General features: G+C 36.5%; 3 protein-coding genes, 1 long non-coding RNA gene and 1 pseudogene across 4 annotated transcripts in view; 4 read left to right on the forward strand and 1 right to left on the reverse strand.

Moving 5' to 3' along the window:
* Window positions 1-7,383, forward strand: part of LOC120092719 (transcription factor jumonji (jmjC) domain-containing protein) — a 32,800-nt gene extending 25,417 nt beyond the window's left edge. The window contains exons 29-34 of the mRNA XM_039050874.2: window positions 4,236-4,380; window positions 4,505-4,654; window positions 5,351-5,446; window positions 5,522-5,617; window positions 5,755-5,957; window positions 6,899-7,383. Of these exons, the coding sequence (XP_038906802.1) occupies window positions 4,236-4,380; window positions 4,505-4,654; window positions 5,351-5,446; window positions 5,522-5,617; window positions 5,755-5,957; window positions 6,899-7,136 (928 nt within the window). The 3' untranslated portion in view covers window positions 7,137-7,383. The remainder of the gene's footprint in view (window positions 1-4,235; window positions 4,381-4,504; window positions 4,655-5,350; window positions 5,447-5,521; window positions 5,618-5,754; window positions 5,958-6,898) is intronic.
* Window positions 88-2,557, forward strand: LOC150031729 (uncharacterized; annotated as a pseudogene).
* Window positions 7,384-8,627: 1,244 nt separating the features above from the next.
* Window positions 8,628-9,484, reverse strand: LOC150031730 (uncharacterized). Its single transcript, XR_016525047.1, has 3 exons — window positions 9,348-9,484; window positions 9,043-9,156; window positions 8,628-8,958 (listed from the first exon to the last, which is right to left on the reverse strand). It is a non-coding gene; the product is annotated as an uncharacterized LOC150031730 (long non-coding RNA).
* A 3,842-nt stretch (window positions 9,485-13,326) lies between these two features.
* On the forward strand, window positions 13,327-13,773 carry LOC120067373 (uncharacterized). Its single transcript, XM_039018945.1, has one exon. The coding sequence runs from the start codon at window positions 13,327-13,329 to the stop codon at window positions 13,771-13,773; it is 447 nt and encodes a 148-aa protein (XP_038874873.1).
* A 936-nt stretch (window positions 13,774-14,709) lies between these two features.
* Window positions 14,710-18,527, forward strand: LOC120067371 (uncharacterized). The gene is made up of 10 exons (XM_090308260.1): window positions 14,710-14,944; window positions 15,463-15,522; window positions 15,690-15,790; window positions 15,979-16,179; window positions 16,342-16,641; window positions 16,836-16,984; window positions 17,265-17,499; window positions 18,039-18,172; window positions 18,296-18,354; window positions 18,442-18,527. The coding sequence occupies exons 1-10, from the start codon at window positions 14,710-14,712 to the stop codon at window positions 18,525-18,527; spliced, it is 1,560 nt and encodes a 519-aa protein (XP_090164386.1).
* The last annotated feature ends 9,289 nt before the right edge of the window (window positions 18,528-27,816 follow it).

The following is a 27,816-nucleotide window of genomic DNA, read 5'->3' on the forward strand; positions in this document are numbered from 1 at the left end:
GCTCAACTGTTTAAGACCTACTAATACTTTAGTTTGAGTAGCGTGTTTGTATCTGACATGTGTCGGACACTAGAACATTTGTTAGACATGTATCGGATACTTGTTAGTACAATAGATGTAATATACACTAGTTGTACAAAGTCAAAGTAGGTCCAACATTTATTAGACATGCATCATATTAAATAGCACATTTATAACAAAAATTATAAGAATACATTGGAGAGACCTAGGAATTTCTTATGGGAATGGAATAACAAACCAAGGGTCTCACCTCGTTAGATGGTCTAAGGTTATCAATACACATGCACAAAGGGGCCTTGGTCTTCAAAGTCCGACTGATAAGAATCGTGCTCTTCTTGCTAAATGGGTATGGAGATACTACCATGAGGATGGGGCTTTATGGAAACTGTTTATTGAAGCTAAATATGGGAACACTCCTCTGAAGTCTTGGCCCAACAACACTTTTTCGAACTCTATCAGGGTTCCATGGAGAGACATTGTGGAGCATATGAGTCTTATTAAAGATAAAGTCAAAATTAAAGTGGGGAACAGGAAAAATACCTCTTTTTGGACTGATAGATGGCTCAAAACCTCTCCTCTTAAAAATGTTTTTCCCAGATTATTCCGCCTTTCCACACAAAAAGGGTCATCCATCTTTGATCTGTGGGACCCTAGACAGGGATGGTCTCTATATTATAGGAGAAATATGAAGGATGAAGAGATTGATGAATGGCTCGATCTTATGAGTTCCCTACGTGGTGTCCATCTTTCCAATGGAAAAGACGAATGGATTTGCGACCTTGATGCCAAAGGTTCTTTCTCCGCCCCTTCCATGAGGCTATATGGAAGGACTCATACCCAAAAAAGATCAAATTCTTCCTTTGGGAAATCAGCCACAACGCCATCAACACCAGTGACCGAATGCAGAATCGCTCCCCCTACATGGCCATCTCCCCTCATTGCTGCCACATTTGTAAGTCTGCCCCGATTCAACTAGCCACCTCTTCATGCACTGCCCATTTGCAGAGAGATTTTGGAAGGAAATCTTCCTTTCATTTGGTTGGCACACTGCCCTCCCCAATGACACCATTGGTATCCTCACTTACACTCTCGTTGGCCATCCCTTCACAAAGCAAAAGAAAGTTATGTTGATGCATCTAATTCATGCTTTCTTATGGACTAGATGGAAGAAGAGAAACAAACGCTTCTTCACCAACAAGGGAAGCTTTTTTTATAGCTATTTTGATCTTATTATCCTTTATGCTATGAGTGGTGTAAAAACACTTCTTTCTTTAATATAAACATCCTTTCATCCCTTTTGACCAATTGGAAAATTCTTATGTAACTCCATTGGCTTGGGCTTCGGCCTTTTTAAATTTCATACATCAATGAAATTTGTTTCCTATGAAAATAGTAATAATAATAACAAAAATAATAAATTTTAAGAGAAAAATACATCAAACTAATTTTGTAAGGATATAATTGTATAAATGCATTGAGTTTGAATTTTCTTCTTGTATAAAAATGATATTAATTTTAATAAATGTGTCATTGTCGTGTCCATACCTTAGATTTATTAAAAAAAAAAAAAAAAAAAAAAATCACGTGTTGCCATGTCATATCTATATTCGTTGCCTAGATTTTAAGAAAAAAATCCCTTCTCTATACACAAACAAGTTAATGTTGGGACCTGGAACAGAACAAGTTAATCTATTCTTTCCATGGTCATGTGAGTGGTGTTTACTGTTTGGCCCTTCATCCAACAATCAATATTTTGCCAACTGGAGGACATGATTCTGTTTGCCGGGTGTGGGACATTCGAAGTAAGGTGCAGGTTCATGCCCTCTCTGGGCATAATAACACCGTTTGCTTAGTTTCTTCTTGACCCACTGATCCGCAGCTTGTGGTTGGCTCCCATGACACAATTAGTAAGTTATGGGACCTCAGATATGGATAGACAATGATAACCCTGACATACCATAAGAAATCTGCTCCAGTAGTGGCATAGCATCCTAAAGGGCATTGTTCCTTCTTTTTTTTTTAATCTGGTTCAGCTGATAACAAGAAATTTAACCTCCCCAAAGGGGAGTTTGTGCACAGTATGCTAACTCAACAGAAGACTATAATCAAGGCAATGGCTGTCAATGGGGGGGAGGGTGTTATGGTGATTGGAGTTGACAATGGTAGCTTATGGTTCTGGGACTGGAAGAGTGGTCATAAGACAACTTTTCATAGTCACAAACAAAATGTACAACCTGGATAGTGAAGCTGGTATTTATGCTCTCTCTTACAACATGACTGGTTTGAGGCTTGTAACTTGTGAAGCCATCAAACAATTAAAATGTGGAAACAGGATGAGAATGTTACCCCTGAAACTCATCCCTTCAACTTCAAGCCATCAAAAGATATCTGAAGATTCTAGGCTTAGAATTGTCACATCCTCATACTTGCTTGGGAAGGACTCATGCCCTAAAAAGTAAGGACTCCCCTGACCACCCTTTCCAGGATGCTATATGGAAGGACTCATACCCTAAAAAGGTCAAGTTCTTCATCTGGGAAGTTAGCCATAATGTCATTAACACGAATGACAGAATGCAGAATCGAAACCCCTATATGGCCATCTCTTTACACTGCTGCTACATTTGCGAAACCGTTCCTGATACATCTAATCACCTCTTCATACACTGTCACTATGCAGAGGGGTTTTGGAAGGAAATCCTCTCTTCATTTGGATGGCACACAGCCCTCCCCAGAGACACCATAGATGCTCTCACATATACCCTTACCGGTCATCCTTTTACTAAACAAAGGAAAATTATGTGGTTAGACCTTATTTGTACTTTCTTTTGGATCACTTGGAAGGAGAGAAACAAACGCCTCTTCACTGATAAGGGAAACTCTTTTGATCGTTTTTTTGATCTTATTATCATTCATTTTATTACTTGGTGTAAATGCTCTTCTTTCTTTAATTCATGCACCCTATCTTCCCTTTTGACCAATTGGAGATTTCTTTTGTAATCCTGTTGGTTTGGGTTCTTATCCATTTTTATAAATTTCTTACATCAATGAAATTTGTTTCCTATCCAAAAAAAAAAAACCCCCTCATGCTTGCTTAGCCTTATGAATAGAAACGACCTCTTAGTTTTTCAATTTTTGGTATATATAATCAATTACGCCAGTTATGAATTCTTTGCAAATTAGGTTTAGACTTGTCAGGCCTCCAAAATTGTAACTGCCATGTTTCTGTTTATTACAAAGTTGAAAACTTGAAAGTTTTAGAGAATATTTTTTTTATCTATACATGTGTGTGTATGCAAATATAAATATATTTTTTTAATGTAACAAAAATATATATGTTTTTTTTAAAAAAAATTTAACAAAAAATAAATGATTTTATAATGTGAAATGTAATATTTATAAAAGTTTTTATCTTTTTTAATCCAACTCTGAATTTAAACTTTTTTCAAATTCCGGTGACATTGAAAACAAATATGTTTTTAGAATATTCACGATTTGGATCATAAAACTAAAAGGTAGTTTTCATAAACCATTCTACCTTTCAGATATTTGCTGATTCTATTGAACTTAGTGAATCTACCAAGCAGGCTCTTCATTATAACCCCTATTATATCTACCCAACAAACTTGCTAAAATATTTTACCCTATTTTATCAGCCTTAAGGGTAGTACTATTCAATTTTAATTCATCCTAATTCTAGACTAATGAAATATTTGTCACCTCATCTAAACTTAGAACAGTATTCCATATCAATGAATTGTTTTTTTTTTTTACCCCCAAAAAAATCTAAACTTAGAAAAGTAGGACGTCACTTTGAATCCTTTTTTCTCCCTTTTCTTTTTCGAATGGTGCTGATTAAAGGTAAACATAATTTTTAGTAATTGAAGTATTTTGAAGTTCAAGAAATAAGTGGACAAAGTACAAAGTATGGGGACAAGATATGTAATTTAACCAATATTTATCTGCAGGAAGTTGTATATCTTCCTAAATTGATGCCCAGACAAAACTTGATTGAAATAATCCGTGTTGTAGAATAGAAGTTAAATTGTATTGTGCTCGAAAAATTTTGTTCGATCTCTCGAGGGTAGATATGTGTAAATGCAATTCACTTATCATTTTAAATAGAGGTTCTCTACGTGTTTCCTTATGATGCTTCTCCATGTGAATGTGCCTTTTGAAAACCAATTTCTTAAAGTTTAGTCTTAAAATATTTTCAGGATGGAAGAGGAAGATGTATTAAAGCAACTGATAGAGCAGGCTTTAGTATGCAAATCTCACTTGTCAGAAGTCTTGGACTTTGTGTCACATTGTCATGACAACAATTTTAGTATTGCCTGCAAGAGGTTAACTGTAGCGTTAAAGGTCCAGTGATTCTCTTTCCTCTTAAATTATTCATACTGCTCAATATTTGTGAAGTTTCTTGATGCATGGAAGAGTAGTAATACTTCCTCTATGTATATAATATAATTGTAGTTCACTATCACAGGCTATGGACGTTGCAGGCATTAACGATCATGAAGGTAAGTCTGGTCTTGAGATGGAACTATTGAGGAACTCGTGGAGATTCAGAGTCAAGGAAGCTCTTGAAGGTTCTGAAAAACCGACAATGCAACGAGTCCTGGAACTTCTCGAAGAGGTATTTCCAGTTTCCATGGTTTACTGGAGCATTCTAAAACTTATTGCAGTAGGCATGTGATAAATATGTTTGGTGCTTTTAAATGACAATGCATATGATAAATATGAGATTGTTAGATGGTGAGACTACTAGCAATTATGAAAACAGTGCGTTGGAGAACAAAGTAAATACATAATGCGCTTGAAAACAAAGTTTGGGATTTTACACTACACTTCATCTCAGCCTAATGGCCAAGAAAGGTATAGCAATTGAGATTTTCACACCGTTGGAGTGTGAAGTTCCTATTTGATGCAGCAATTTTGGAGGTCCTTTATAATTTAAAGATACTGTTCTTAGAAATGCCTTAAATACATTAGGTGAGGAAGACTAGTGCCGAGTCTCTCTACTGGGCTTGGTGAGATGCTGTTAACTGCTCAATATTTATTTAACTGACCTGTAGTGTTCATTAAGCTATGATACAAGTGCATACACTTAGCATGGCAAATGAAATGAATCCTAATTTGGTCAACCATGGTTTTTAGCTTATTTTTCTCATCTTGATAATTTTTATTCGTTAGGCTATTTGGGAAAATAGGCCGTCCATGTCATCTCTCTTTTATTTTGGCCAAACTGGACGAGAGATAATTATGATGGCATGTATTGTTGCATGTCAAGAGTATCTGTTATGTAAATACTGACTTCGGTAACATGTGACAGGGATCTGCAATAAGCATTCTGCCTGAAGATTGCTACAGACAGAAACTTTTGGACGTGAAGACTGTTTGCTCAAAGTGGAGAAGTCTTGCAAGGAAGGTCTGTGAAATGTCAATATGCTGTGTTCCCCCCAACCTTGTCTTCTTAGACTTCATCCTCTTTTGTTTTCTGCAGATTTCAGCTGACTGTGGGGCTCTTGAATTAGAAAAAGTTTTTGAATTGATTGTAGAGGGTGAAAACTTACCTGCATACCTCGAGAGGGAGCTCAAGGTATCAGCTATTCATTCTGGCAACCCCATTTTCATATTTTAAAGGAGATAGAAGAGAGAATGTACATCTTTTTTTTTTTTTTTTGAGAGAGAGATATGCATCTGTTGGTGCTTAGTTCATTGACCTTGTGGGTGCAGTTATTAAGAAATCGAAGTATGCTTTATTGCATTTGCCGCAAGCCTAATGATCGCAGACCAATGCTTGCTTGTGATATTTGTGAAGAGTGGTATCACTTCGATTGTGTCAAGATAAAATCTACTCCCAAGATATATATTTGTCCTGCTTGCAAACCGCAAGTGGACAATAAAATGTTGATTCAGCTATCAACGGAATATGAAAGGTAAGAGTTCTGGCCATGTCAAACTTCTTCCTCAATTTTGATTGCATGTATTTGATGTTCTCTTTTTTTATTATTATTATTATTATTTGGGATAAGAAACATTTTCATCGATTTTTTGAGCTTACAAAATATGGGGAGACCCAATTCAATGAAGTTACAAAAAAACACCCCAACGGTCATGATATAAGAGAAGTTGGAATGATTGACACCAAGACATAACTTAAAAAAACTGTATCAACCAACTTATTTTTTGATTGAGCCCGAGGTTCCAGAAGTCAAAAGTTTGTTCAGTCGGTCGACGTCTATTCCTTGGTGTAATTGGTTTGAGCTTGCTCGGATTAAGGCCTATTCTTTGTTTTTTGAAACGGAAACAAGATTATTCATTTATATAATTAAGGCCTATTCTTTGTGCTTTTCATCCAAGTCTTATGCAAGATTCTCTATTCAAGATTCATGTTTAATTTGGAATGTCATTTTGTCTGATTAGTTCTTATGCTTATTGGTCGAAAGTTTTCTTGTCTCATTATTGTCTTTTATACTTTGAGCAGTATCTCATTTGATTATTTCAATGAAAAAACTTTGTTTTGTTTTCAAGAAGATATATATATATATATATATATATCAAACAGTATTCGTTATCTTTGATGCCTTTGGTAAGCTCTAACAAAATTCATCCAAAGTGCTAATAAACTGTCGAAGTTTGTATTTGATGTTTTCTTGGTTTTGGTTATATCTATGTTTGAAAAGCATGCTCTTTCCTTTTAAACTATGCCTTAGGGGGAGTTTTAGACTGCCGAGTCTGAGCAATTCATGTCAATCTGAACAGTCTTGAACTAGCTCAATCAAAACCATTTTCCATTTCTGAACTATGGTAGTTGTGAGGTCTGCCAATAATGTTTGTTCAGTAATATGACCGTTTTATCATCTATGACTTTTAACAGTTCAACTGCAAAATTTGTGGAGCCAAAGACCCCTTCTCCTCAACACACAAAACAGAGATCAAAACCGAAGAAAACAAAGCGAAATTTAGTTCGAAGTGTGACGGATTGTTATAGAGAATTCAGGTGCTCAAGTGGAATGGAACGTTTATGGTGGCAAAACAGGAAGCCTTTCAGGAGAGTAACCAGAAGGAGAGCAGAGTTTGGAAGTCTTTCTCCATTTTTCCTCATTGAACAATAATTAAGAATATGTGGAGGTAGGTAGTTTAACCGAAAGTCATTTAATTGATTCAATTGTTCATATGATCAATTTACCTTTCAGCTCAATAATATGAAAGGGAAAATTTTTAATATGTTATTTCAGTCATTTTTTCATTTCAGCTCCAGTCCCAGATGATGGGATATATGGTTATGGTTAGTTAAAATAGTTTAGACATGTATCAAATTAATGAGTAATAATTTGTATATATTTGTTAAATTTTTCATCATCCCATGATGGTCTATTTAAGAATGTTTATGCAAGAAGCGAATAGGTTAGGGTTTTTCATTTTTTTTTCTATTAAGGCCCCTAAAGTGTAAAAATTTAATTCACTTTATTCCCAAAATTTCAAATAATTTGATTGGATCCCTTAAAATATGGTGCGGGGATTCAAATTAAGAAATTTCACGTAGTTTGTTTAGTTTATATATATAAACGGTACATAAAAAAAATTAATTAAAAATTGATAAATGGCAATTACATTTGAAGTTTAGAAACTAAGTCAAGATATTTAAAAATGGGATTAAATGGGATTAAATTAACATGTGTATGAAAGAGATGAAAATAAGATTTTATGGGTATAAATTTATTTGAAATTGTCATTAATCTCAGGTATCAAATGTTCAAATTTAGTTTTCATGCACTACATTGTAGATTAGAAAAAACATATTTTCTTGATACTATGACGGATTAACATTTTATTTCTCTAAAAAAATATGTTCATTTTACTTTGAATTAATTTTCTCCCCAATTGCCATGACCTCGAGAAAACACCAATCAATGAATTTTACAAATGTTATCTTCTATTCAATTCAGTATCAAATCATATAAATTAAAAGCATGATGTTAAATTTGAATTCGTTCCCTTTTCAATTTGAGTATAGTATAGTAGACAATCATATAATGTCATTATAAAGTTTGATGGTTCGATCTTTCACTTGTTTTTTTAAAAAAATTGTGAATTCATTTTGTTATGTTGGAAGATAAACTTTCCCAAATTAGGAAGATTATACGAAATACTCTGAGTATTAGGCTTTAATGTTTGTTTAAACTAACATAGGGATGCAATGTCAGTTGAAAACCGACATTGAAGATCATGTTATAAAAGGTCCTCAATGTCAGTTGACTTTAATATCAGTTTTAAACTAACATTATAGATTACCAAGATTTCAATGTTAGTTTTCAACCGACATTGAAAACTCTCTTCAATGTCGGTTTTTCACCTACTTTTTGTTAGTTATTGTCTGATATTAAATGTTTGTCATTGTTTTGTTATTGAAATAGTATATTGATAATCTCTTTTTCTTTTTTTTTTTTTATCTATAGATATACAAAATTAAATCTTTTTTATATTAAGATTTCGACAAACATAAAAATTTAAATCTCAATATTGTTTACAAAGTACGAATACAATCTTGAATTTATGATATTTCCCATAAGCTAAAAGAAAGGAAAACATCACAATATTCCCATAAGTTTAATGCACTCATCAAACCCCCAACTGTTCACAGAAAAAAACATGAGAATCTTAACCGTCATTTTTGTTTCGCTATTTAACACCTCCTTCCACGTTGGAAAAAAGATTAAAGGAAAAAGAAAAGAAAAAGGGAAATGGATATTTGTTAGTTACCTGCACAATAATCTGAAGGTTGCTTCTGAGATTGACAAGCAAAAGGTCCTTCATACATTCCAAAGCCCAGCCTTCTCACAAAGTTGGGCAATTCGAGGTCTATCATAATGACTAAGCATTCCATTAGCCAGCCAATATGGCATCAGCTACGTTTACCAGATTGATTGCACGGACCTACGTAATGGTAATACAGATCATCAATAGACAAACCAGCAGATACAGGTAGTTGTTAAATTAATTAAGGTTGGGGGAAAAAACCTTTTTCTGGAGGAAGCATGCTCGGGCAGATTAATGACATTAATCAAAGGTGGATATCAAACCTTCACAAGATACCCTGGTTCCTCACTACTTCTCCAAGACGTTCTTCTTATTCTGGTGTTTGTCCAGTTAAATATTAAACATCAATACAAAAATTTAGATTATTCAACGTGATGTTTTCACTAAATGGTATTTTGTCAAATTTCATCTTCATTTCTTTAGAAAAACTCTTGACTAATTAATCGGAAAGGGAAGTGAAAAATATAACTTCGCGTATTGTAAGAGCCTAAGAGGATCCCACTTACTTCTGAAAAGATGGTTTTCAAGACTACTATGCATCATAAATTCATATGCAAGAAGCCTTTGATCATCTTCAATACAGTATCCAATAAGTTTAACAAGATTGGGATGGTGAAGCTGTCCAAGAAAGCTAACCTCAGCCTGCAATACATTCATGGAGATTTCAGTTATTAAATACCTATCCAATATACATATTCATTACTAAAATATCTTCTTTTACAGTAAAATATATTAAAATCAATCATTTGATTCCAAATTTATAGACCCTTTTGGAAAAATCATGAGTTAAGTTACTATTCATTACTTTAATTAATTTTCCAACTAATCAGTCGTTTCCATTTTTATCTTCGGACTATCTCTAAGTGTCTGCCACCAAATCTTCCTTTCTTGATTTTCCAATTATATTTTCTCCCAATCAAATGATATTAAAGTAATAAAGATAAAGTTAAATGATATAAAATGCCCTCTAACACCTCTTTATGTTCTATCATTTTACACACTTAACTTTTAAATGGTCTAAAAATCCCTATGGTAATCATGTTTAGGATTTGAGAGAAGAATATGATGAGCTAAACCCATCTTTATATATCTAAGTTTTGGAATCGAAACGTTTAAGCAGCCCATCAAACCTAATAAATAAAAAAACTCAGCGTCTCTCAGATAAAGTAGGAAAAGATTCTCAAATTCACAGACTCCATCGTCAAACAATAAAGTATCAAACATAACTTGAAATCCACACCCTACAAGAATTTGGGTCTATCCCGACGGTGAAAACCGTCAGCATAAGCTGAAAAGACCGTCGGGAAAATCTTTCCTGGCGTGGGGAAGTCGTTGGCAATAGTGTCGGGAAAGCTCCTCCCCTAACGGTATGGAAGCCCTGCCATAGGGGAAAAGAATTATCTCAACGGATATAGGATGAGGCTTTTCTCCCGACCCCAAAGAACACCGTCGGGATTTAATGGTTATCCCGATGGTTTAAAAGCCGTCGGGATGAGTTAATATATATCAACAGTGCGGTTGCCATCGGGCAATTTTACTTTCGCCCGACAGTGACTAGGGACCATCGGGAGATATTAATATAGCCCGACAGTTAGAGTATCGTCAGGCTATGGTCCTTTACCCCGACGGTCGTTAGCCACTGTTGGGATATCTTTTAAATCCTAACGGTTAATAGTAACCATCGAGATTTCTCCCACGGATAGTCGGGATATATTTTTTAGCATCGGGATTATATATTTAACCAAATATCATACCTATTTAAATTTATTTATTTATTTTCTTTTTTTTAGATCTTTTTTTTTTCCAAATGTCACACCTGTTTGAATCTTACAAATATCAATCAAACAAAAATAAGATTGCCTAAATCAAGTAAATGTCTATAATAGATAGTAAATAATATATAGAAAACACGTTTGAATCTACAACCTTAATCCAAGAGTTACTATAACATCCACAATTCTTTAATCCGAACCATAACATCCACAATTTCTTAATCCAGAAAAACATTACATGATAATAAAGTACATAGTGAGAAATACATCTACAATTTTAATCCACAATTCCTAAATCCAAAATAACATTAACATCTCAACCTAAATACGCTTGCAGGGAGATGCATCTTCAACAAAAATATCAAGATACCTATAAATACAAATTTAAATAAGTTTAATGCTCAATATACTATATATCAATCTCAAAATGAATATAAAATTTAAAACTCAACAAAGAACTTTAATGAATTGAAATAAACCAACTCAAACTTGCATATTTCAATTTCAAACTCAATATAGAACTTAAAACCCAACTTGCATACTTCTACTTAAATATAGATATGCAATTGTTTAGCAATCTCTCGCTCGATCGTTTAGTCTCTCAAAAGAGCTATCGTATAGCTTTCTTTCGCTTTATTGATTAGTAATGCGATAATGAAGCGATCGTTCAAAAATGAAAACTCTTTTCATTTTGTTCTTCAATTAAACTAAAATTAACCTCTCACTTGCACGGTTAGTGGAGAAAAGAAATAACCAACTAAAACAATTATCTCATAATTGTTTTATTATAAATAAATATAATAAATAACTTATCATATTATAATTATAACCTATAGTTTTAATATCATATCATATGTAATATTTAAAACATAGTTCTTTTCTCCTTTATTTAATATAAATCATATTTATATTGATTCCTTCAATTAATGTATCTAATACATCAAATCAATTACATCACATATAATTGAACCAATTTAATCATATCATATATAATCAAATTCGCTCTTGTTAATTTGAACACTTTAAACTAACCCAAAAACTGATTCTGTAGCACCCCGCACATTTTTTTAGTAATAATGTAATTTTAGTAACTTTATTATTTGAAATTTCAGTAATTGTTATTAGTTGGAAAGCATTTTTGGAATTTTGGACTTCAAGTGTAAGTGCGGGAATTTAATTGTTGCGTGAAATTATTCAAATTGGAAATTATGGCAGGAATTAATTTCCTTTTGAAACGAAAAAAATTTAATAGTATAAAGTGGAATAAGGAAATGAATTAAATGTAATTATACTTATTTCCTTTTTTGTTTTATTATTATTATTTTATAAAAATCAAATTTCCCTCCCTTCTTCCTCACGCAATCTGGCACCCCCTCTCTCGAAATTTCTCTTCTTCTTCAACCTCACCACACGTGCCCTAGCCGACCCCCACCCCTTCATCGTGTGGCCGCCGCCGTTGCTGCCCAACTGACCACCGTTCGTCGACCGCCGCCCAACACCCTCTCCCGAGCACAAACCGGTCTCCGCCGCTGCTCGCCGCCGATCTTGCCAGCTGGTTCGCATAGGTTCGTGCCACGCCTCCAGCAGCCACCCGACGTCGACTAGCCCTGTTAGTTGAGGTAGAGCCGCTCGTCCAAGATCTCTGCCGCTGCTTGTTGTCATTTCTCCATCCGACCAGCCGTCGGTTCGACCTTCGCCGTCATTCCGTGGTATTTTTTCCAGAACTTGGAATCTGGGGTAAGATCTAAAGTTTATATTTTCTTGGATGGGTTTGGTCACTCTTTAGGTTTGGATTTAATTTAGTATAATATTTATGTTGTGAAGCTTGGATTGAACTTTCAAGGTATCAGGACCCGTTGTCCAATAAGATTATAGTTTGGCTCCAGGGAATTTTGGAGCGTGTTTGGTAAGTAATGTGAACTTGAAGCTCTTCGGAATGGGTTAATATGCTGGAAATTGGTTTTAAATTCCAAATTTTGGGTTATGAATAGATTGGTATCTCCGTGCTAAGCTTGGAATAGATTTCTGGATCATCACATAGTTAGGGTAAGTTGTTTTGTGGCATATGAGGTATTTTAGTATTTGAATTTAATGAAAGTCCTTTGAACTTACCTTATTTAATTAACATTTATTTCGCCATAACAGATTGTCGTTTTGAGTTCCATGCATGCATGTATTTAGTAACGGCCTAACTTAAGTCCTAGGGGGTCGGGTCGTTACAGTTGGTATCAGAGCCCATGTTTTGGGTTCTGTAGATTGACTTACTAGACAGTCCCTATGGCCCAGTAACGGATCGCTCATCATTGCCAAGTACGTTCTACTAATGAAAGTTTCATTGCATATATGAGAATAGTGATGTAGTGTTTTAAATGCATGATGTCTGAGAAAGACCCAAAAATAGCTAGTTAATGTATGAATTTATGACAGGACATGGCACCTAAACCTAGAACAAGAAAGACAGTTAGAGAGAGAAATGCAAGCAGAGAGAGCTGAGAGTAGTCAGACTGTTCCGGAAGCTCCAAATCCGCATGTGACCCAAATTGATGAAAAGGCAATGGAAGCTAGAATTAGTGAAGCTGTTGCATCCTCTCTAATGGGAAAGTTGCAAGAGTTGATTCGTAGCACGATGGCAGGACAGGCTGTCCAAACCCTGGCTCAGGAGGAACCGGTGCCACTCGAGCCATTACAACAGACCTGACCGCAGGATAGAGACATGCAGGGCCTTTCTCTTGAGGCTAAACATCTGAGGGATTTACGGAAGTATGACCCTCGCCCCTTTGATGGATCGTTGGGGGAACCCACCAAAGCAGAAATGCGGCTGTCTTCTATTGAGACAATATTCAATTTTATGAGATGCCCGGAAGAGCACAAGCTTCAATGTGCAGTCTTTATGTTGTCTGGTAACGCGAAAATTTGGTGGCGTTCAGCAGAAAAGATGATTGATTCTAGTGGTGAACTTACAACCTGGGAGCAGTTCAAGGAGCGCTTTTATGAGAAGTACTTTTCGGCCAACACCCGATACAACAAACAGGCAGAATTCTTGAACTTGAGGCAAGAAGTTATGTCGGTGGAGGAATATGAGCAAGAATTCGATAAGCTGTCTCGCTTTGCTCCTGAACTAGTAACCACTGAGGCAACGAGGACAGAGAGATTCATCTAGGGCCTGAGGAGCGAACTGCAAGTGATGGTGCATGCCTTGGATCTCAAGACGTATGTTGCGGTTCTACGAGTCGCCATGAGGATTGATGTTGACTCCCAGGTGGAAGAGGAATACAAGAGGTCGCTCGAGATTGGGACCTCCATAGGTCAGAAAAAGAAGGCTGAACATAGGGCTCCTGAGCATCAGCAGAGGAGCCAGAACCCAGTGAATGCTCCACGTCAGTGGGGACAGCAGGGTTCCCAGGTTGTAACTGGCAAGGAGGATAGGCCGATATATACCACTTGTGGTAAGCAACACTGGGGATGTTGTCTAGCCGGCTCTGGGATCTGTTTTCGATGTGGCTAGAAGGGGCATATGTCAGATAGATGCCCGAGAAGGAACACGCCTGAACACAGGGGCCAGCCTGTAAGTTCGTTTCAGGAGGCCCGAGACGTCAGCAACAGCAGGGTAGTGATTTCTCTACCATTCGGCGTGAGGCCGAGAAGTCAGACACAGTGGTGACAGGTACACTTCCCATTTTGGGGCACCATACTTTAGTTTTATTTGACTCTGGCTCTTCGCCTTCGTTTATATCTGCTGTATTTGTGAGGCATTCCATGTTAGACTCAGAACCTTTGCCAATTGCATTGTCCATTTCCACTCCATCAGGAGAGATCATATTAGCTACAGAAAAGATAAAAGCATGTCAGGTAAAGGTAGCCAATTGCATTAGATGTAACCTTAATAATTTTAGATATGCGCGATTTTGGTATGATATTGGGCATGAATTGGTTAGCTGCTAATCATGCCAACATAGTTTGCTCCCGTAAGGAGGTCATCTTTAACCCTCCTACAGGAGCCAGTTTTAAGTTTAAAGGGGTTGGGACCATAGTCCTACCCAAAGTGATTTCCGCATTGAAGGCCAGTAGACTATTTGACCAAGGAGCCTGAGGCTTTATGGCCAGTGTGGTGGACACTAGAGAGACTGAAGTCACCTTGACTTCGGAGCCAATAGTGAGAGATTTTCCAGACATTTTTCTAGAGGATCTTCCCAGACTACCCCCGCAGCGGGAGATAGATTTTGCTATTGAGTTGGAGCCAAGCACAACCCCTATTTCAAAGGCTCCATATAGGATGGCCCCAGCAGAGTTGAAGGAACTGAAGGTTCAATTGCAGGAGTTTTTGGACAAGGGTTTCATACGCCCTAGCATGTCACCATGAGGTGCACCTGTTTTGTTTGTGAAAAGGAAGGACGGATCGTTACGTCTGTGCATTGATTAGAGAGAGCTGAACAAGGTGACCGTCAAGAACAAGTATCCTCTTCCCATGATTGATGATTTGTTTGACCAGTTGTAAGGAGCTACAGTATTCTCTAAGATTGACCTCCGGTCAGGATACCACCAGCTGAGAATAAAGGATAGTGACATACCCAAAATAGCTTTTCGTTCAAGGTTGGACATTATGAGTTCATAGTGATGTCATTCGGTCTAACGAATGCACCAGCAGTGTTCATGGATTTGATGAATAGGGTGTTCAAGGAATTCCTCGACACCTTTGTAATTGTTTTTATTGATGATATCTTGGTTTATTCCAAGACAGAGGCCGAGCATGAGGAGCATTTGAGGAAAGTTTTGGAGACGTTGAGGGCCAATAAGTTGTATGCTAAGTTTTCTAAATGAGAATTTTTGTTTAAGCATGTGTCCTTCCTAGGGCATGTAGTATCGAAGGAAGGTGTCTCTGTGGATCCTGCAAAGGTTGAGGCAGTTACGAGTTAGACTCGTCCAACCACAGTCAGTGAGGTGCACAGTTTCTTGGGGTTAGTATGCTACTATAGACGATTTGTAAAGAACTTCTCTCGCATAGCCGCCCCATTGACTCAGTTGACCCGGAAAGGAGCAACATTTGTTTAGAATGAGACTTGTGAAAACAGTTTCCAGGACCTCAAGCAGAGGCTGGTTTCAGTCCAGTTCTTACAGTACTGGATGGATCAGGTGGTTTTGTCATTTACAGTGATGCGTCCAAAAAGGGGTTGGGATACGTATTAATACAGCGGGGCAAAGTAGTTGCTTACACTTCACGTCAGCTAAAGAAGCATGAACATAATTATCCCACACAGACTTAGAGTTAGCAGCAGTGGTTTTGGCTCTCAAGATCTTGAGACATTATTTATATGGAGAGAAGATACAGATCTTCACCCACAAGAGTTTGAAGTACTTTTTCATTCAGAAAGAGTTAAACATGAGGCAAAGAAGGTGGTTGGAGCTGGTGAAGGATTATGACTGTGAAATTTTGTACCAGCCAGGAAAAGCAAATGTAGTGGCAGATGCTCTAAGTAGAAAGGTGGCTCATTCAGCAGCCCCTATTACCAGACAGACTCCCTTGTGCAGGGAACTGGAGAGGGCAGAGATTGCAGTGGCTGTGGGAAAGGTCATGGCACAGTTAACACAATTGTCGATGTAACCGAGTCTAAGGCAGAAGATTATTGATGCGCAGCGAGACGACCCTTATTTGGAAGAGAGAGTTTGTAGGGTGGAGTCAGGCCAGGATGGCGAATTCTCAGTTTCAGCAGAATGTGCCCTTCTTTATCAGGGGCGTTTGTGTGTGTCAGTAGTTAGTGATATTAAAGATGAGTTGTTGTCAGAGGCTCATAGTTCCTTATTTTCAATTCACCCCGGCACCACCAAGATGTATCGGGACTTGAAATGTTATTATTGGTGGAATGATATGAAAAGAAAGGTTGCAGAGTTCGTTAGTAAGTGCTTGGTGTGCCAGCAGGTGAAAGCCCCGAGGCAAAAACCAGCAGGCTTGTTACAGCCATTGAGTGTACCAGAATGGAAGGGGAGCATGTGTCTATGGACTTCATCGTGGGGTTGCCTCGGACAGTCAAAGGTTTCACTGTGATATAGGTTGTGGTAGATAGACTTACGAAGTTAGCACATTTCATACTTGGGAAGTCCACCTTTTCAGTGAACAAGTGGGCACAGATATATATGAAGAAGGTGATGAGATTGCATGGAGTGCCCGTGTCCATCGTGTCGGACAAAGACCCTCATTTCACGTCTAACTTCTGGAAAAGTCTCCAGGTAGCTTTAGGGCCCGGAGACTTCAATACCTCTTTCCACCCTCAGACTGATGGGCAGACAGAGAGATTGAATCAGATATTGGAAGATATGTTGCGTGCTTGTGCCATAGAGTTTTCAAGAAGCTGGGATGCTCACTTGCACTTAATGGAGTTTGCTTATAATAACAGTTACCAGTCCACTATTGGGATGTCACCTTTTGAGGCCCTATATGGGAAGTGTGTGTTGGGATGAGGTAGGAGAAAGGAAATTGTTAGGACTTGAATTGTTGTGGACCACAAATGAGGAAATACAGAAGATCAAGGCTCGTATGCAAACAACTCGGAGCAGACAGAAGAGCTATGCCGTAAGATGTAAGGACCTGGAATTTGAGACTGGTGTGAAAGTGTTCTTAAAAGTGGCACCCATGAAATGTATTCTGAGGTTTGCCAGGAAGGGAAAGTTGAGTCCGAGATTCATTGAACCTTTCGAGGTCCTGGAACGAGTTGGTCCCGTAGCTTACCATTTGACATTGCCCCCAACACTGTCTTCAGTTCATAATGTCTTCCATATTTTGATGCCAAGGAAGTATGTGACAGACCCGTCCCATGTAGTTGACTACGAGCCTTTACAGTTGAAAGACAACTTGAGCTACGAGGAGAAGCCTATAGAGATCCTCATTAGAGAGGTAAAAATATTGCGCCGTCGAGAAATTGTTTTTGTGAAAGTCCTGTGGCAGAATCACCAGTTCAAGGAAGCTACCTGGGAGCGAGAGGATGAGATGAAAACCCAGTACCTGGAGCTTTTTCAAGAATGAACTTTCGAGGACGAAAGTTCTTTGAGGAGGGAAGAATGTAACACCCTACATTTTTTTTAGTAATAATGTAATTTCAGTAACTTTATTATTTGGAATTTCAGTAATTGTTATTAGTTAGAGGGCATTTTTGGAATTTTGGACTTCAAGTGTAAGTGTGGGAATTTAATTGTGGCGTGAAATTATTCAAATTGGAAATTAATGGCAGGAATTAATTTTCTTTTGAAACGGAAAGGAATTCAATAGTATAAAATGAAATAAGGAAAGGAATTAAATGTAATTATACTTATTTTCTTTTTTGTTTTATTATTATTATTTTATAAAAATCAAACCACCATTTTCTTCCTCACGCAATCTGGGGCCCCCTCCCTCGAAATTTCTCTTCTTCTTCAACCTCACCACACGTGCCCTAGCCGACCCCACCCCTTCATCGCGTGGCCGTCGCCGTTGCTGCCCAGCCGACCACCGTTCTTCGACCGTCGGCCCAGCACCACCTCCCAAGCCCAAACCGATCTCCGCCGCTGTTCGCCGCCGATCTTGCCAGCTGGTCCGTGTAGGTCCGCGCCACGCCTCTAGCAGCCACTCGATGCCGACCAGCCCTGTTAGTTGAGGTCGAGCCGCTCGTCCAAGATCTCTACGGCTGCTTGTTGTCGTTTCTCTGTCCGACCAGCCGTCGATTTGACCTTCGCCGTCAGTCCGTGGGATTTTTGCTAGAACTTGGAATTTGGGGTAAGATCTAAAGTTTATATTTTCTTGGATGGGTTTGGTCACTCTTTGGGTTTGGATTTAAGTTAGTATAATGATTATGTTGTGAAGCTTGGATTGAAGTTTCAAGGTGTCAGGACCCGCTGTCTAATATGATTATAGTTCGGCTCCAGGGAATTTTGGAGCGTGTTTGGTAAGTAACGTGAACTTGCAGCTCTTCAGAATGGGTTAATATGCTGGAAATTAGTTTTAAATTCCAAATTTTGGGTTATGAATAAATTGGTATCTCCGTGCTAAGCTTGGAACAGATTTCTGGATCATCACATAGTTTGGGTAAGTTGTTTTGTGGCATATGAGGTATTTTCGTATTTGGAATTTAATCCTAAATGTCGGACTTAATTTTGATTTTTGATTCAAAGTATGATTCAGAAATTTTGCTAAGTTAAAGGAGGGTGTGGATTACTTTTGTGGTTTCGAGGTAAGTAATCTTACTACTGGAACTGCCCCACGGGCCAAGCATTAGATGTATGCTAGCATGGTAAATATATGTTATGGCAAAATGTTAGCATGATAGATTGATAGTATAATATGATCAAAGTATGTTCTGGTACGAGATCTGAATTATTTATTTATGCACATAGACACTTGAATGTCAGACACTCCACTAAAGACCAACAGCTGCACTCTTCTCACTATAGATATAATAGCACGATAACCTTCACAGATCGCTCGTAAGTACAGCTGGGCCAATTTACCATTTTGACCCTGTAGTTACATCTAACTTCTTAAGTACCATTGATTCTTCTAATGAACTACATTATAGTCCTACTATGAGTGAAAACTTCTCGGGCCATGAGAAAGTGTGTGGCGCCACATTCTTTAAGCCCCAGAATCCCATCTTGTAAACCTGAGTTCCCAGCTCCCCAATCAGACGAATCCCCAAAGTGGTAGGTTTGAGTCAGCAATCTAGTCACTCGCACCCATGCAAATCAAAGGACCGTCCTCATAGGCAGGAGTTCCCAACTCACTCAAGATTAAGGTCATGCTACCTATGGTCATCCTAGTGAAATGAAAGTCTCAGTCATGAACGGTGTTATATAACGAGACTAAACATTTCGTAGTCCGGTCTTATACAAACTCCTTTATATAGGATACCTCTGCTCGCATGGCTCCACATGAATGATCAGGATCAGGCCATCTATAGCACTTTACAACACTTGTAATATCTACAAAGCAGGTTGTATTCGTAGTGTCACCAGGATAAGGTTTTCCTCTTTTATCCATATACTATAGACCATTTAGGTAATCACTTAAGATATGATCTACTTATATGTCTCCACATACATGCTTAAGTTACAAGGCTAACCAGGGATCTTAGTTTATTGATTTGTGGTTAATGCAACTAAAATATCCCATACTTTATAGACAATAATGAAGAAAATATATCATATTATTACATCATAAATGTTTGTTCATACATGTGCTTACAAACTACAGGACCCTACAAAATTTAGGGCATCAACCCCAACAATTTCAATCTCAAACCAAGACATATCTATATTTACTTAAATAAATCAATATACCACCCCCCGAGAATATATATATATATATATTCTCAATCCCAATATACAAACTAACATAATTAAAAATTGAAACAAACCGCCACATAACATTTACTTAAACTTAAACATATTTGTACTTAAAACCAACCAACTGATAACAATTGAAATAAACCAAGACAAATCTATATTTACTTAAACAAACCAACTTACCTCCCCCCTCTCCCCTAAATTATTCTCAATCCCAATATACAAACCAACATAATTAAGAATTGAAACAAACAAACACATAACATGTACTTAAACTTATATCTACATTTACTTAAACAAACCAACTTAAACTTAAACATATTTGTACTTAAACCCAACCAACTCATAGCAATTGAAACAAACCAACATATCTATATTTACTTAAACAAACTAACTTATCTACCCCCCCCCCCCCAAAAAAAAAAAAAAAACAAAATTATTCTCAATCGTAATATACAAACCAACTGAACACATATCTATATGTTTATGTTGTTACCATAACTGCAGAATAAGTGAAGGAACTCGTTATAAAGAGATCCTTGAGCGGAAACGGATTGTCCAAATTCCATTTTGATTGAAAAACAAATTTACAGCAAACATACAATATATGCTTTCTTAAATAAATTACAACATACTTTTGAAAAGAAAAAGAGTTCAAGAGATTATACCTTTGAAGAACATTTCTTCGTGTAAAACCCTTGAACTATAACGAACTCAAAAACAGCAACAAGCTTGAAGACCCTCTTCAATAAATCTTGAACTAAAACAGAAGACACAACCACTAGGAGCCTTTGGTATACTCAGAGTGAGAGTCCAAGAGTTGTGGGCTCTAACTATTTTGGTTAGGAGGGTGATTTTTAGTTTGAAGGAGGAAGAAGATTAAGGAAGAACACAGAACGATTCTGTTCTTTTCTCTATCGTATAGTAAATCTCTCAATCGTGTAGGGTTTCTTGACCGTGTGAAAGAAAAGAAAACTATTTTTCATTTATTCCAATTGTCATAAAAACTAATTACCACCCACTAAGGTCGTTAGAGAAAAATTAGGAAAAAAATAATAAAATAAATATAAATAAATATGATAACTAACTTATCATATCTTATTTATATTAAGTTATATGTTATATCAAATATAACACATAATCTATAATTTTAATATTGTATCATATACAATATAAACTATAGTTCTTTTTCCTCTATTTTTATGGCATTTAATATAAATAATATTTATATTAAATTTAACAACTATGAATCACATTCATAGAAAATATATTTGAATCTTATTCAAATATTTATTTCCTCCAAATAAACTATAATGTATCAAATACATTATAACAATTATATCATATATAATTGAATCAATTTAATTATATCATATATAATCAAATTCCCTCTTATTAAATTGAATAATTTAAATTAACCCAAAAATTGATTCTCAACTAAATCCTTTTGAGCTACCAAGGGGACCTTATGGACCTGTAGCTTGAAGCTTCAATGGTACATGAATAATTTAAACTCTTTAATTACATTATCCACCATCCGTTAATTGTCGGATACTCCACTAAAGACTGACAGCCGCACTTTTCTTACTACAAATATATTTCTATGTCCATTGGATATAACCAATCGATAGTACGATGACCCTTCATAAATTGCTTGTAAGTACAGCTAGGCCAAATTATCATTTTGCCAGTGTAGTTACATTTAACTTCTTAAGTACCACTGATCTCTCTAATGAACAATAGATCATAGTCCCATTATGACTAAACCCCTCTCGGATTAGGAGAGAATGTGGGGCCATATTGTTCAAGACCCAGAATCAGCCTTTAAGGGAGCAATTTATCTACTTATCCCTGCTTCGGAAAAGGAGTGAATTCCATCTTGTGTAGTTGTGTTCCCAACTCCCCAATCAGACGAATCCCTAAAATGGTAGGCTTGTTGAGTCGATGATCTAACCACTCGCACCCATACAAATCAAAGGACCGCCTTCATAGGCAAGATTTCACAACTCGGTTAGGATTAAGGTCATGTTACATATAGTCATCCTAGTGAAATGAAAGTCTCTATTATGAACGACATTATATAATGAGACTAAACATTTCGTGGTTCAGTCTTTTACAAACTCTTTTGTATAGAATATCCCCGTTCACATGTCTAATACATGAATGATCAGGATTAGATCATTTGTAGCATTTTACAACAATTGTAACACCTACAAAGTAGGTCATACTCGTAGTGTCACTAGGACCAACCTTATCCATATATTACAGACCATTTAGGTTATCACTTAAACATGATCCACCTGTATATTTCCATATACATGTTCAAGTTACAATGATAACCTTGGATGTTAGTATATTGGTTGGTGGTTAATGCAACTAAAATATCACATATTTTATAGACAAAGTGAATAAAAATATCATATATTATTAATCACATAAGAGTTTGTTCATACAAAGTTTACAAACTATAGAACCCTACGAGATTTAGAGCATCAACCCCAACAATAAAAACATACACAATTATCTAATTTAGTATAAAATGAAATTCAAACTCAAGTTCAGAATATTAACTATACTTTACATAACTATAAGTTTATGTTGTTACCATAACTGGAGGATAACAACATACACAATCTTCTAATTAGTTTATTATGATAGTCGAAGAGCTCATACCTAGTTCGATTTATCTTTTATGATATGTAAGAGCATAGCTTTCATATCCTCCATCTCATATTGTCCTATGGCGTCCAGTTCGTCCAATCTAGCCAATCTAGCCTTTAAGGATTCTATCTCTTATTGTTGCTTCTCTATAACTCTTGATGAAGATGCACTAGACAATGATCCCCTCAATTTTTTCACTTTTTTACCCTTCTTTGGATGATTGCTAAGCACGGGAAATTATAACAAGTTCACCTCTCGTAAGATATCTTCTCCATCCATGTCAACTAGAGGAGGTCTACGTTCCACTTTTCCATCAAATTGTCTGCTTTTACGCCAACTGTGATTATCTGGAAGATAACGTCGATGCTCCATAAAACATTGTTTTCCTCTTAGGTTCACTGATGATGTATCCTCTTTACAAATAGGGCATGCTTGGTAACCTTTGGTACTCCATCCAGATAGGTCACCATATGCAGGGAAGTCGTTAATAGTCCACAATAAGCTCGCACGTAGTTGAAAGTATTTGTTGCTAACACAATCGTAAGTGTGCACACCATCATTCCATAACTCCTTTAACTCTTCAATAAATGGTTGTAAATAAATATCAAATTCTTTTCCATGAGATTTTGGACTGGGTATAAGAGGGAGACAATGAAATTTGTCTCTTTCATGCATTTCCAAAGTGGCAAATTGTAAGGAATGAGCACCACTGGCCACATACTATATGAAGTACTTATATTCCCGAATGGATTGAATCCATTTAAAGCTAGTCCTAAATGAACATTACGTGGGTCTGAAGCAAACTGAGGAAACTCACAATCAAAATGCTTCTACTCTTCAACATCAGCTGGATGTCGTAACACTTCATTAGTTTCAACACGTTTATCTTTATGTCATCTCATTTCAGGTGCAATATGCTTAGATACAAATAATCATTTCAATCTTGGTATTAAAGGAAAATGTCGTACAATTTTATGTGGAATCTTTTTACTTTTTCCAAATTCAACTTTGTACCGAGATTCATCACATACTGGACACTGTTGTAAATCAACAAATTCTTTCCAATATAGGATGCAATCGTATTTGCAAGCATGAATATACTCATAACCAAGTCCTAAGTCACGTAATTTTCTTTTAGCTTCATAAAATGAACTAGGAATAGATGCTCCAACAGGAAAAGCTTCTTTTAACAATTCGAGTAACAAATCAAACGATTTGTTAGTCCAACTACGAAGAACCTTAATATGCATCAACTTCACCAAGAACAACAATGAAGAGAAATTTGTACAACTAGGGTACAACTGGTTACGTGCTTCATTCATTAAGTCTTCAAATAAACTTGAATTGTTATCTCTTTCTTGGGCATTGGTGTGCATCTCATCCTCGTTTTCTTCTTCATTTACATAAGCAATTGGACACTATAGATCATTTATAATATTCAAAATTTTATTTTCTTCATCTATAACATTCATCTTTGTCGTACTTAATCCATCATCATGTGTCGATTGAGATGTGTGACTCTCGTATCCCCTAGACAAGTCGACTGGGTCTCCATGATATACTCATTTATGATAAGATGGAGAAATTTCATTAATGAATAAATGTCGTTCAACTCCATCTATTGGCTCCCACCTAGCATTTACACATTTTCAGCATGGACGTCTTGTTTTTTTCGACTCATTAACATGAAGTTTTGCAACATCAAGGAATCGATATACTCCTTCTGCATACTTAGTTGATAACTTGTTCCTAATCTTAATTTACTCTTCATCCATTCTTAATAATATATGCGATAAGTTAAACTTGTATGATTTAGACGATTAGTTATATTAGAACATATAGTTCCAATTTCTAACTTTTAATTCCATTTCATTTACTTCTTGGTTGTTTTTTTTTTTTTTTTTTTTTTTTTTTTTTTTTTGGTGAATTTCTGAAATCATTCTTGAAAATAAAGTTTTCCTTTAAGGGATTGACAATCCCTTGTAATCTAATCGAACACTCTATCGAATTTAGTGGTGACACAAGCTAGAGATTAGAGTCTATCACACATTACCACCCTAAGTCAATACTATAAGCATGAATAGAATCACATTTACAAATCATAACAATCACAAATTAACACTTACTACTATCACAACTAAAAACAAAACAAACAAAACAACCCCCTCTCCTTTTAAACATGTGTAGAATCACATTTACCAATCATAAATTATATACTAACACAATAACAAAAATTTCAAAATTCTTAAACATAAGGATTTTTTTTTTCAAAAACTTAAACATATAAAGAAAAAGAAAGTCCCCATAGTCACAAACATGCTATACATATAATCTTGAACTAAATCAAAATGATCATTAACAAAGTTCTAATTACACACAATAAGTTTTAAATCAAACTTCACCTACATAAATATACTTTAAATCATAGTTTAGTCACACAAATATTCTTACACTTTAAACATACAATAAACTCAAAATAAAATATTAAACTTCAAAAGGCTAAATAACAAAGTTCTAATTCTCCAATAATAAGCTACAAAGAAAATTTTAATTATATAACCTCCCTAATCATACTTTGGACATACAATAAACTAAAAATCACACTTTCATCTAACAATAACCTCTCAATAACAAAGTCTAAGCTAAAAAAAAGAAAATCTTACATACCTCCAAATGCATGACCGAACAGAAGAGAAGAGAGCACGACGACTTTATAAAAGAGAGAGCATGGCGACCACGGCGATTGGATAGGAGATATTGATCGAACGGCGTGCGGACGGACGAAGGAGAAGAATATTGAGGGGAAAAGGAGATGGTGGTCTCGAGGGGAAAAAGGGAAGAGATGACCACGACCAAAGGAGAAGAAGAAGAAATCGGATGAAGGAGAAGAAGAAATCGGAGTGCGCAGAGGAACGAAGGAGAAGAAGAAATCGGAGAAGATGAGACGGCGAGCTCGAGGGGGATATTTGTATCGGACTTTTCTCGACGATCGTCTGCCAAACCGTCGGGATAAAGTTAATAACCGTCGACGGTCACCCACTTACTGTCGGTGTAACTTAGAACTTCCGACGATGTTCTGACACAACTGCTGCCTAAAGTTCCCCAAATTCCCAAAAGAATCTTTTTATATTTATATTAGAACTTAGAACACCCGGAGGTTGACTGAATATCGTCAACTTAAGTCTCCAAAGTCGACGGTTAAATGAGGATCATCGGGATAAAGTTAACAACTGCCGACGATCGCCCCGTACCGTCAATCGAACTTAGAACTCCCGACAATACTCTGGCACAACTATCAGCTAAAGTTCCCCAAGTTCCCAAAAGAATTTTCCTTATATTTATTTAGAACTTAAAACACCCGACGGTTGACTAAAAACCGTCGACTTAAGTCTCCAAGCTCGATGGTTAAATGAGGACCGTCGGGATAAAGTTAATAACTGTCAACGGTCCTCCCTTATCGTCGACCGAACTTAGAACTCCTAACTTAAGTGCTCTGGCACAATCGTCGGCTAAAGTTCCCCAAATTCCCAAAAGAATCTTTTTATATTTATTTAGAACTTAGAACGCCCGACGGTTGATTGAAAACCGTCGACTTAAGTCTCCAAGCCCGACGGTTAAACGAGGACCGTCAAGAGAAAGTTAATAACTGCTTATGGTCACCCCTAATCTTTGATCAAAGTTCCTCAAATTCCCATAAAAAAAAAAATTATATTTATATTAGAACTTAGAATACCCAACAGTTACACGGACCGTCGGGCGTAATTACAAGATATCGACTGTTCAACGCCCACCGTCGGGCTAACTTTACAAATTCTAATAAATATTTTTTTTTTTACATACTACAAACCTTGCCCAACGGTTGACCAACCACCGTTAGGTGAAAATAAGAACTTCCGACGGTGTTCGTAGACCGTTGGGGTAAAATAAAATGCCCGACGGTTGGAAATAACCGTCGGGCGAAAGTCCAATAAGCCCGATGGTTTGTTAGTAGACCGTCGAGTGTAGTTGGACGTCCGACGATTTGTTAGTAGACCATCGAGATATCGTTTTATCCCGACCCCTTGTTCGCACCGTCGGGATATGTTGAATCCGCTAATGCTTTTTTATGCCTCGGGAATAATTAAAGTTCTTGCATTGACAAATAAATCATTAACAATTTTTCGGTAATCGCTTCGCTCATATTTCCACAGATAGATTCAATTAAAAAAGAAGAGAAAAAAACGACCTGAAATATTTAATGTTTGAGATTTGCAGCAAGAAGTTGAAGAAGAGAATCGTACCCACAAACGGAGCAATTGTTAATGGTGTCTTTTCCATCGTTGAGCTCTCCATTTGTAGCATCAGTGTTTAAGGTCTTCTCTATTATTGTTGTCTCTTCTCCGATCTTGTTGAATTGAAGAAAGATAAAGGTGTAATTAAATACAATATACAACTCGATGACCTAAATTTTAGGTCATTAATACCTAAGATGATCACTGAAAATCAACATGTTTAAGAGTTGGAGTGATGAAACGCACGGGGAACAAACAGATCTAAACCCACAGCAGATCTGACGAACGAAAACGTAGATCATCTAAACCCATGATGGTGTCGATGCTCTACAACTGACAAAACCCAGTGGTGCAGCTAATCAGAGTGGTCGAACAAACAAGCAGACGAACGGCGATCTCGTGTGTGCTCCGATAGTGGCGTTTGGCGTAGGTGATCGAAGCGCTCGAACTGATTGGGAGACGAGAGAGAGCATGCAACATAACTTTTTTTTACTTTAACCCCAACTTAAACATATATATATAATATAACATGACCTATATATTTGTTTTCCTTTCCTTCTTAAAAAAACAGATCTTTAATGTCGGTTTAAAGTCAACATTAAAGATCATTTTTTTTTTTTGAAGAAATCGACATTGTACATCCATTTTTAGTTTTTTCCAACCGACATAAAAGCCCAGATTTCTTGTAGTGATGGTTGTAAATAAATCATGTACATCTTCTAATATTTAGGCTTCATCTATCACACCAATTTCCAATTATTTTATTTTAAATATAATTAAATTACATTTTTAAATTCAATGGAAGATTGAACTCTCGACCTTGGAATGATAGGTGGAACCTATATTCACTTAATTAGGTTTAGGTTGACTATTTAAATGACACTTAATATAGTGGGAATGAAGGAACTCTTATAAAAGAGTACCTCTGAGTAGAAGCGGATCATTCCAAATACATTGTGATAGAA

Source organism: Benincasa hispida, chromosome 12, assembly GCF_027475165.1.
Source record: "Benincasa hispida cultivar pf3 chromosome 12, pf3_genome.v1.1, whole genome shotgun sequence".
Taxonomy (NCBI): domain Eukaryota; kingdom Viridiplantae; phylum Streptophyta; class Magnoliopsida; order Cucurbitales; family Cucurbitaceae; genus Benincasa; species Benincasa hispida.